Raw genomic sequence first — 12,181 nt, forward strand, 5'->3', positions numbered from 1 at the left:
TTTGCGGTATGCGGGCCTCTCACTGTGTGGCCTCTCTCGTTGCGGAGCATAGGCTCCGGACGTGCAGTCTCAGCGGCCCACATGCTCCGCGGCATGTGGGATCTTCCCGGACCGGGGCACGAACCCGTGTCCCCTGCATCGGCAGGCGGACTCTCAACCACTGCACCACCAGGGAAGCCCAGATCGTATCTTTTTATCAGCTTTGTTCATCTGATTGGATTCTATTTAAATTTTCCTTTAACCTTGGATGTTTGAGGGGTTCTTGAGCACACTGAGACTTTCTCCACAAAAAGGAAACCCCTTGATTGGATTAGAAACCACTACCTGCCTCTGGAAATCAAACCTTTCAGTAGGGTCAGATCAATCTGAACTTAAATTCTTTGATGTTTTCCTGTTAACCCAAGTAGATCTGCTCAGGAGCTTCTTATTAAGAAGGGCAGGGCTGGGGCTATATCTCCTACTTTTTGTCTTTCCTCCTCTCCATCTTGCCTTCTCAACATTGAACAAAGTATTGTGGACGCCATGAAGTATTCTGGTGAACGAGAGCAGACTGTTACGCATGTACCTGGTTAATGTGCTGCGTACTTTCTTCAATGTTGAGAAGGCAAGATGGAGAGAAGGAAAGACAAAAAGTAGGAGATATAGCCCCAGCCCTGCCCTTCTTAATAACACTAGATTTGGAACTTTCGACCTAGTTGTGATTAAAATTACCAAGGGAGTAGGAATTTGTTCTTTCTACTGGCATTCTGTCTTGTAAAAAGAAGAAGAAGGGAAGGTGATTATAGGTACCTAACATCAAATTTAGTAAAAATCACTGAATAGAAAACCAGAAGTGTGATTTAATGACCTAAGAAATTAGGCAAAAGTGTCAAGTCTGAAGAATTTTAAAATGGTTATAGGTCAAAGCATTAAAAACTTCTTTGGGGATGGAGTGGCTATAAGGCGAACCCGGTTAGGAATCTGCCAGGGGTTAATTGCAACCCTGCATGAAAAGCAGTTAACAAGTGAGAATTAGAACACCCAGGAGGAAAAGAAAAATGTTTCCAGTGCCATAAGAAATAAACAACAAAGGAGAAATATTTCCTTTGGCTACCACTGCCTCCTTTTCAAAAGCTCAGAGGAGCTACAGGGAATGCCAAGGACTGGTTTTCTCTCAACTCCCTCTGAAACATTTGTCTTCATTACCACTCTTTTTAATCAGGGCTCCTTCATGAGTGTTTCTGCTCAGCCCCTAAGGGGCAGCTCTGGTCTGCGATAAATCAGAGTCCACACCGCAAGTCACTAATCAGCACTCCCAGGGAAAGAAAAACAGAGAAGTGCAGACCACTACACTGAAAAGGACTGGCGGCTCACAGGCCTCAAGGAAGAAAGGCCTTTATGTAGAAATAATAAATTAGTGGAGGTGGAATAGCACTCCAATGTCTAGGACTTATTTTAAAATCTCAAACGCAAATTGTTCACACTTAATCATAAGAGTTTAGAAGATAATTTCGTTTTAGCAATGTAAGGCAGATTATGAGTTTGCTTAATGAATCGAATTTGTACCCGCAGCTCAATGATTTTGATACCTAACTCAAAACTTAGTAAGACTCAGAGATGTCATTGAGAAATAAAACAAAAAATTCCAGGTGAGAACTCTAATGTCTATAATATGACTGTTACTTTGCTTAAATGGAACTAGGATCATAAAATTATGAACATATTGTATTTTTTCTCTGGAAAGGATCTTAGAAATAATCTAAGAAAAAGACTAAATGGAGTGGCTAGAAGTCAGCAGAGCTTGTTAGTAGCAGAGTTTACTCTAGAAACTAGGATTCCAAACATCTTACACAACTATAGATCTCATGCATGAGTCAATACTGAAAAATCACCACTTAACAGAGAAAAGTGAAGAGTAGAATATGAATCAGGAAATGTGGGCTACAGTCCTATGTCCACCACTTACTCGCTTACCTTGGCTAAATCACTGAACACTCTGAGTCTCAATTTCTTCACCTGTAAGACGGGGTTTACATATTTCCTGCATATATTATAGGGCTGCTGCAATATATATACAAGGTATTATTAAATTATTATAAATGACTTTTCTGAGAGCTAGAATGGGCTGAAGAGCTAACGGGATTCAGGTGAAGTAGAGAAAATTCACTTTTCAGAGGAAGACAGATACAGATTGTAGCAAGTACTACTAGAATCCTAGGATACAAGCTTAGATATGAAATCACCCCTGAGACACAAAATCAGACCATGTGTGGAACGCAAATTAGCAAGCCAGGAATTGAGTCCATGGCTTCCAAAATAGATGCTAACTTTTCTAATGGCAAACCCAAGACCTACTTTATATCTATCTGCCTATGACAAAGTGAGGATGGCATGGACTCCAGAAAGAAATCATAGGAGACACTTAGCCAAATACATGATGCTGTGTGGCAGTAAAGGCAACACGCCTGCCTAGGAGCCAAGACCTACTGCTGTTCCAGCTTTGTTGGTATGTTATTGCTTGTTGTCTGTGAAAGCTGAAGCATGATCATGTCATCTCACCATGGCCTGACAGATATGGATATTGTCCTTACACAGAGCACAGAGGAGCCCCCCTCTGAGGCAGAGTCATAGGTATGCAAAAATGCTAGTTTTCCTACACTCCAATATTATTAAAATATAACTAAGGAACTAGCATCCGTCAAAGTGATGAACACTTCCTGAATCTAACTGCATAAAACAGCCTCCTGTTTTTCCTAATGTAACCAGAACCTTTGTCTGTCATTAACTTTATGAAGAAAAACTCTCATAAGACCTCAGGAGAAACACTGTTTGATACTGATCTTAGGAGCCAGGATCTGACCTGCTTGGAGCCCAACTGAACTAAAAAGAAGGACAATTTGATTAGACCGCAGGTGTTTATAGAAGGGATATACAAGAAGCATGGCTAGAATTTTGAATCTTCATTCAAAATACTAGACTTCATATTGTAAAACGGGAGCAATGAAATGATGAAAGCAGTATTTGAGGAAGAAGTTTCTATCAGCATTATGTAGGATAAACTCGGGGAAGTGGCAGGTTCAGACAGACTGACATTTGGGGGACCAAGGTTGACACTGCTGCAGTGCTCCAGGCAAGAGGTAATTAAGAATCAGTTTTGTGGTTATTCTGATGAATGGGGGCAAGGGGTTTCCTTGGCTTGTACTGACTATTCTCTTGGATATAACAGAATTAATCACACTGTAATAGGGAAGAACAAATCCAACTCCACATTAGATCTGTTTCTTTTACTTTAACCTCTGTATTCTATTGCTTTAAGAGTGTTGCCTATAGCCTGAAACATACAGAATAGCCCATTCTCAAGGCTCTGATCTTAAGGGTATAACACTTTTTCATTCACATAGAGATAAAAAGTTGCAGAACAGAGAATAACATTTGTCTTGTTGGAGTTTTACAGGAACATTGAGACCTGACCTACCTAGACAGCTGCAAGAACAAAGGATTCCAACACCAAGGAGTGTGCAATAACCAACCATGCCCCTTCCCTCATCTTGCCTTTAAAAATACTTTGCTGAAACCCTTTAGGGAGTTCAGGGATTTTTAGGGCATAAGCCACCCATTCTCCCTGCATGGCCCTGAAATAAACCTTTTTCTGTTCCAAATGTTGACGTTGTTTCGGTATCGTTTTGTACAGACTAATTGCTCATAGTTAACTGGGAAGATATTTTGTATTTGTTGGTTTTTAAGGAGCTGTGAAAGTTAGAACTAAGAGGAATACTTATGCAATTATTATTAAATACTATTAAGAATCTGAAAGAGCTTTAGATTAAAAAGTATTGACAGTAAATTTAGAGTTAGTCATATAAGCTCAGTAAAGTTGAATGTGGGTCTTTCAGCTGTCTACCAAATATGTGATTAGAACAGCTGGGCAGATGCCATTAGGGAATCATCCATATGCTCTCGGGGACCTGCCAACTGTCTTGAGCCACAGAAGCAGAGTGTGGGTGATAATGCTGAGAATCCAAAATGGCCTTTACAAACAACAACAGACCAAGAATCACTCATGGTCTAAAGAAAAGCACCAGCAGAGTTGTCAAGTACAGATATGGATTTTATTTTGCTTTTAAATGTTGGAATTAAACCAGATACAATTTCGTGATGTGCTATGAGAAATGAATAAGTCTACCTTATACACAAAAATGGCTTCCGTAGACCCTGAAGAACAGCTCAGCAGAAGAAATAAATCGAGGTGTAGTTCCTAAATATGGGCAGAGAAGAACATAGAGAAGTTCATGGGACAATGAAAGGTGTCCAACAAAGGCGCTAAAACTGAGGATCTGCACCTCCCTGTACAGGACCTCGGGGTCTCCTCAACCTCACACGTGAGAGCAAAGCTCCTCCTCTCTGTTTTCCTGAGTACTGTAAGGAAAGGAGGCTCAAAGTCTTGGAGGTTGAAAATCAAGTCTGGCTGCTATAAAGCAACCCCTCTCAGATATATTCTCATTCCTGACAAATACCCACCCACCGGCAGGCCTGGGAGACACATGGCGACCAGAGCAAGTTGTCAAAACTTATCATTATAAAACGTCCATCTTCCCAAAGTACAACCTTTGCTCAACGCAGTGTTTTCCTTGGAAGACTGCTCTTCTGAGAGCTATAAAAAGGTGGTTAGAATTGATGAGGTAAGCTCTTGTAGTCAAGCTAACCATCATGTTAAAAATGTAAAGGTGAATAATGATGGTGGAATGCTTAACCAAAACCAAAAACTAATAACAACAACAAAATTCATTAATTATGTCCCTCTACTTCAAAGAATTTCATAATTCTTAGCATTCCTCTTTTGAGAAAAGAAAACTGCGTGCAAATTTTATGGCCCTCCTACTTTAATTTCCTTTCTTACGCCATACCCTCAGATGGCTAGCCTGGTGCTACGTGGCCTAAGCTACATACAAAGTTCACAGCTCTTTGCCTGATCTCATGATCCTCTATCAAAAAACAGCACTTTCAAAAGTGTTTCCTGTCTAGTTCTGCCATTGCGTGAGTATTGCCTTGGCTGGATCCGCTGCCAAATTAAGTCCCTTTGGTAAAAAAAACTGCAGGGAACTCAGTACAGCCCTGTCCCCCCTCTACCTTAGGTTTGACATCCGGAAGTGACTTAGGAAGTACTCTAATGGTTACCAAATTTTTGGAAACTGATTTAACTTTCCTGAGCTAAACATGTGTTTAGGAGAGACTACATCACTAATCATCACTTGACCCTGTGACAGACCAAAAGTTGCTGATTTTTTTTTCCCTTAAAAAAAAAAAAGAAAGAAAGAAAAAAACAACTTTTATCAGCTAGCACAATGATGTAAATGCAAAATCATGTTGTGAGATGACTGCAAACATGTTGATTTCCAGATGTTGGACAAGATAGTGCAGAAACACTGAAAAGGACGGTTAACAGTTTCTGTCACAAACTCTGCTGGGTTACTTGCTTTCTGGGGACTTTACACAACTGTCAAACCATTTAGGATAGAGAAGAACTGAAGGTTTCTTGTCAGTTGGCAAATTCTAATCCATCGACTCTGGGTAAAAAGAACTTTGTCTCTGAAAGCACAGACAATTTTCCAAATCTATTATTATTACTGTGATCAGAAATAACTACAGTGTGTAATTTACTCAAATATATATTTATTGTTGCCATACGTTTTATTTAAATAAGCTTGTACACCAATCATAGAAGGTACAAATCTAGAGCAAAGCTCTGCACATTCCACTAAATATCCCCTCCATATATCAGCCATAGATAAAATCATGTCAAAACAGAATAGCTCAGGCTGTCCCTGCTGCATGGGCTTCTTTTTTATGGACTCATCCTTGACTCACACTATTCCTGGTGGGAGTCTTCCCCAGAAAATCCAGATTTAGTTGTCAGATTTACACTATCAAAAAATCTCTAAAATGAGTGGGTTCCTTAAAAGAAAAGCCAAACTCTGGGTAATTACATTCAAATTCCTTAATCACATTTTCTGAGCTCAATGGGAATTGTGGTGTTTCTTTCCTGAATATCTTCTCCAAAGCCACATAAATGCAATACAGATTCTTCCTCCAAAGGGATATGGAACATAAGGAGTCCCCCTTGGCAAAATGTTAGTTTCAAGTGTATGCTTCTTGTCTTTTTCATGCAGCTAGAAACAGTATATGTGTATGTATATATTCATTTAGGTGTGCATTTTTATCACCCTCCTCACATTTCACCCCCCCACCAAAAGAAACAAGGGGGAAAAAAAGGATACAGAGCAACTCAGGAATATTTGCAAGCATATAGTTTACCAACAGTGTTAGACATTATTGCAAGTCAGTAATATTTGCTTCTTTCCCACCTCTGGGCTAATAAGAGGATTGTACTTCCCCATCCCCTTAAAGCTCTAGTCCATTAGTCTCAAACACAACTTTCTGTGATAATGGAAATGTTCTGTACTTTGTGTTGTCCAGGATGGTAGATTTATAATGCAGCTAGTGCCACTGAGGAACTGAAGGACAAATTTTGTTTAATTTTCATCAGTTAGAATTTAGATAAGCAAATGCAGCTAGTGGCTATTGCACTGGACAGCACAGTTCTAACCCATGAATTGTGAGCAGAAGTGACCAGTGTGAGACCTCCAGTGTCCCCCTCCCCTTGCCATGGTCACCTGCAATAATTTGATGATGACGCTTTAGTTAATTGAGGTCCAAGAGTGGAGACAGCATGGAGCAGAGACTCCTGCAACCTCTGATGGACAATAATTTAGCCAGAAAAGTCACAAGATATACAAGAAAAAGAGTAGAGCAAGTACTGATCTTTGTTAAAACCCTATGGGTCAAATATTACCCACGAAAAGGTCAAGAAGCTCCTACTTCGCATGTGCAGGTGGTGGTGGAATGAGGAGGAAATGTAGCTGCTCAAGCAAACTAAAACTATTCCTTAAGATGTAACATAATATAAAACCTGTGATATAAAGGTACAGATGATCTTTTGTACCTTACTATATTTTCATAATATAATGCCTGGGATAAAGGGTGGCTGATTTACGACATCGTACTAACTGCTCAGAAAAACAACCCAAGAAGAAATCTTAACACATTTTATGTTATTGTTGCCATGGAAGACATTTTTGTATTCCAAGTAGTAAAAATATGTTTGTGAGTAATATTTTTCCCACAAAGAGAAAAATCCCCTAGTCATGGAAGAGTTAAAAGAGACCAAAATTAGACACAGTTCATGTTAAAGGTTAGAAGAATAATCAGTCATTTGAAAAACACTACATAAACATTTTTCCGGATGCAATTTTCAGTCCAAGGATACATTTCCCAGTAGAAATCAGCAGCTAAAAAGGAAATCATTTCGTCTCCATAAGTGCCAAATTGTATCCTGATTTTTCCTGGTCTGGCTCAACTTTCAAAACTAGTGGTTCAACTTCTGCAATCTTTCACCCAATGACTATGTAAACACATCTTTATAAGACAGACATAATCCTTGGGTGGGCCAATTTATGTTGGATTATGAAAATACTTAAAATACAAAATCATATAATGACTGTTGTCCTTTGGTTTTTCACGAAAAGGAAAGGAAAATCCAGTTAACATAGGCAGCGGTTACTGTGAAGATAATATGACACATATACGTTGCTTTCTCTTTTTCCAATATCTTTGAAAATAAATATTACTGACAAATCAGTAAAGGACTGCATCGTATTTTGGGAAGGTGGTATGTAAATTAAGAAGCTGCAAATATACCTCTGATGTGCTCCATCACATGCCACACTGTACCACACAATTGGAATGAATTAAACTACTCACACGAGGCCAGGAAAAATTCTCACCCTTGGAAGTACTTTGGATCTTCTGTATTCGGTCAGAGGTTATAGAAACATTAGTTTTAAGGATAAAGTAATCTTAAGTAAAAACCAAAGATTCATTCAGAATTTATTACTGCCTCTGATTCATATATATCTCGGATTATTCAGAACTCTCCACAACACAATTCAAGCAGAATATCAAGCCTATAGCTCGGAAAAATCATAAATTTAAAATCTGCATAGAAAGATAAACTCTGCTTTTTCACTTCCCCCTTGAAATTCTAGAGCTTTTATAGTCAACTACAAAATGCATCATGAAAAGCCTATCTTCAATATTTAGCATGTGGTGGGGAAGAATTTTAACTTTTCCTCCAATGAATAAAGTTATGTAAAAGAAGACATTTGGGGAGTCTTCGGAGAGTGCAGAATAAATTATTGCTGTAAGATCTGGAAAAGTTTGGTAGGATGTTAAGAGATTTCCACATCTGTGTCTATACATTCATGTCTTGGGAATAATGTATCTTCAAAACCATTCACAGAAAAATGTTGTAAAGTACTCCTCCCTTCAGTAAGCAAAGCTTATGAGTTGCAATCACAAAGATTTCATTTCACCATACGTTATTGAGAATTAATCAAATATCCATGATTATATTCACAAAAATGATTTCTGTAAATATTGTTAAAAGTTATAACAAAGCAAAGAATTTTAAGTAGCTTAATTCTACAAATTTTTGACAATTTATAGTATAACTCTATGAATAATCTTCTAATGGCTATATTAGCCCTTCATCTTTGCTCCTGAGAAAACAAATAAATATGTCACTGAAGCAGCATGAACAGACTATAGAAATGAACACAGCACAATGCACATTTTCTTTCCTGTGCTAGGAGAGGCTGATGAATGATATAATTTTTTAATTCACAAAATTTTAACTGAATGTAAGAACATATTAGAGTTGCATTTTCCTGTTCAAATGACTCATTCTGTCCAAACCAGCATGAAGCATTTAATTAAATATTTTCATTTAACTCTAATTTGAAAGACACAAAAATTTTAACTTGTTTGCCAAAATTAGAAAATCCTTAGTTCTTCTGAAAAGAATATACATATATAAACGTTCAAAACTAAAAATTAAAGGTTGATTATTTAAATCTTGCTTTTAAATTAAAATATTTTGCATTCCTTTCTGATTTAAAACACTCTCCAATGAAAGCCACCATTATTTATAAGTGAAGAAAGAAAAGGGAATTTGTCTTACTTCTCCCCACTCCTCACTTTGCCATTGTCACCTGTATCTATTTCCAGGAAGCCAATATTCATTAGGGTTAATCTGCCTACTAAATGAATAAACAAAGGATTTCTCTGTCACTAAGAGGCCAGGTGAGCCGATAGCATCTTCTAACACAGAAAATCATCTGTACCATACAGCTCAGGAAATTACCTGCTGCAATCCCACACCTGGGATCATTTGGCAGGTAGATCTCTAATGTTGAGTAATACATGGAAAATTGACTATAACGATTTTTTCAAAGGACTGAAAATCTTACATATTTTAGAACAGAAGAATATTTTTATGGAATTAACTTTATAAGTCACCAAGGAAAACTAGTAAAAAAAAAAAAAAAAAGAAAAGTTTTCCATGATTTTCCCCTAAATACTAACAGTGGATGTAAGAACTAATGCCAAAGTGCCAACATGCAATGAAATAAGAACCGATACAACACCAATATTTTCATGCATCACATGATCTTAAAAATATATATACATAATAATTCTAGAATAGAATGCAGTCAACAAACTAAATTTTAAAAATACATTATCATAATCCCTACCTGTACAGACTGATAAATTCAGACCAAATAAAGCTACATGAACGCAGTGGTTCATCAAGATGCCAGGAAAAGAACCCAAGGCCAATTATTTGTTAATACATTAAATTGATAACATTGCCTCTCCATGTTTCCCTTTATGGAGTAGAATCCCAGGTCTTACTTCCGTAAAGAAATCATTTTTCCAGCTAAATAATCCAACAGGAAACCATTGGTAATAAATAAGCAAAACAAAAGTAAAAGAAATGAGGTCAAAGATATGTGACCTCTCTCCAAATGTTGGGGGTGGGAGAAGAAATATATCCTAGATATTACTTTTAAATAATATTTGATAGCTTAAAAACCATGTGGTATAAGCAGATAGAAGAACCAGAGGACTGATTTGATTAGGTACAAGACACTGCAGCAACAAAACTCATTTACAAAACATGAAAACAAATAGTGGTTAGGGATTATTACCCTCTCACATAGGTTCAATCCTACAAGTGGGCCTAGCTGTGATATAGAATGAAATAAGACTAAATCTATCAGCTTTTGTGCCAGTGAGAATCAACCAATGTGCGACCCTTGGCACAAGAGGCCATTACGTAGCTGAAACTGGTGCTATATTTATTCAAGTTTTAATAATACACTCGCTGAGAAAAGGAGCCAAACTACTAGGCAGATAATATATCATTCTCTAGAGGGAGTAGAGACTGAAGAATGAAAAGACTTAGGAAAAGGGTCAGTCAACATTTAATGAGTACTTACTGTTTGTCAAACCCCATAGGAAACAGGAGTGGGTTTGCTCAAGGGTGATAAAAAACAGATACAGTCTTTGTACACAGTATGTGTTATCAATATTATTACCAATGCATTTGAATTTCTTAGCTTCACAAGCGTTCCCTGGTTGTTTTTTATACTGTATGTGTCCGGAGAGGTGTCCATATAGGCTAGCAGTGCTATCAGTGGGAAACAGTGACAATGAGGACTGAGCCCCATGCACACTGCACCTAAGGAAGTGCAGAGTGGAAAAAAAGAAAAAGGACTTACTCAAAATGTGGGATCTTTCATAGTTTTTTATCTGTTGGGCCAGGTTTTCTGAAATCAGCCATTTAAACATAAGTCAAAGCAAATGCAAACTGTCTGCGACTCCCAATAGCCATCAGCTTATATTGTTGTATTGACAACAGCTGCAAAATATATGAATGTCATATATACATATTCCTGAATTTATTTTTGCTGAGAGGGTTTTTTGGTGTATGTGGGAAAATTCAGCATGTCAGTTTAAGGAAATGTATATGATTTCCCTTTCAAGATCCTACAAAAACATATGGGAGCAAGATAATGTTTGTCCTGACCTGCCAAAATCCTGGGGAGATCATCTCAAATCCACATCACATTCCTGAGTACTAATGCTCACACTGGGGCTTTTGCATTAGCAGATGTGTGAAAATGCATGTACTCAGAGAACTCCCTCATGGCTTCACATCTAAAGAAGCTCTTCTACAACAGCTATTCCAGCCAAAAGCTGAAATGATATTTCCAAGTTAAGTATACCTTCATTTAAGCCAGTGTCTGGACAGAAAAATTCAACTGAAGGGTTTGTTATTTGGCTCAGAACCAAGAGGAGCCTGAGCGAATGTTAGACAGATTTTCAGGAGGCCTCCCCCGCTCCATTCCCAGTCCTTGAGTTGCATCAAAGACTCTGGGAATTTTCCTTCACTCATGTAACAATTTCCCATTTCAAACCCATGCCTGAAAGAGGCATGCACTAGATTTTCGTTGTGATTAAAATAGGGGGCAGGGTCTGTTCGATACTGTCACTAGTTCATTATTTAGGCTGTGGCCAAAAACATACTAAGAACATTAACAAAACCAAACTACCTTTGCATACTTTCTTCAAAATTTTCCCTTGTAAAAAAATAACAGATTTTTAAGCCTTATGTAAGTAACACAAGCTCACTGTAGAAAACTTTGGAAAAACTTTAAAGAAGAAAGTTAAAAATGCCCCATATCCCACCACTCAGAGGTTAAATACTATTTATATTTTGCTCTGTTTCCTTCTAGTTTCTCAAATGTATAAAATACAGTTCTGTTATCCTTCTACACATTTATAATGGCAAAATGAAAAGCAGTGGTCACAATCTGAGTTAGAGAAAAAGCATTAAACAACAAAAAAAGCATTAAATCTAGAAATGTTAAAAAGGACACCTAGTACATTACATTCTACAATGAAGCCTTAGCAGTTATGCATATTTGTGTATCACATAACATGGACATTATATGGCAAAACTACAGAAGTAGAAGGAGAAATAAAGAGAAAAGTATTAGTAGCATGAGAGTTTAATTCACCTTTCTAAGTCCAGGATAGGATACATACGGCATCAGAAGACACAAAAACATAATTAATGAGGTAAATCTAACTGATATAAACACAACTTTATATCTTGAAAACAGAGAATATATCCTTTTTTCAAGTGCGCATAATAAATATAAATTCACAGAAAGTAAGCATTTTCGCCACAAAATAAAATCCGATCTAAACAATCTTCCAGATCTAATTAACAATTTAC

The 12,181-nt window shown here is 37.4% G+C and overlaps 1 protein-coding gene across 7 annotated transcripts in view; it reads right to left on the reverse strand.

Moving 5' to 3' along the window:
• BCAS3 (BCAS3 microtubule associated cell migration factor) overlaps positions 1-12,181 on the reverse strand; it is a 574,202-nt gene that overhangs the window by 228,486 nt on the left and 333,535 nt on the right. Inside the window, exon 23 of one of the 7 annotated variants that reach the window (XM_027087296.1) lies at positions 4,078-4,234. The exons of the other annotated variants lie outside the window; for them this stretch is intronic. Within the exon in view, the coding sequence (XP_026943097.1) occupies positions 4,164-4,234 (71 nt within the window). The 3' untranslated portion in view covers positions 4,078-4,163. Of the gene's footprint in view, positions 1-4,077; positions 4,235-12,181 lie in introns of those variants that run through there. 7 annotated transcript variants of the gene reach the window in all.

This window comes from Aethalodelphis obliquidens, unplaced genomic scaffold (genome assembly GCF_003676395.1).
Source record: "Aethalodelphis obliquidens isolate GAN/ISIS:26980383/991018 unplaced genomic scaffold, ASM367639v1 scaffold58, whole genome shotgun sequence".
Classification (NCBI taxonomy): Eukaryota; Metazoa; Chordata; class Mammalia; order Artiodactyla; family Delphinidae; genus Aethalodelphis; species Aethalodelphis obliquidens.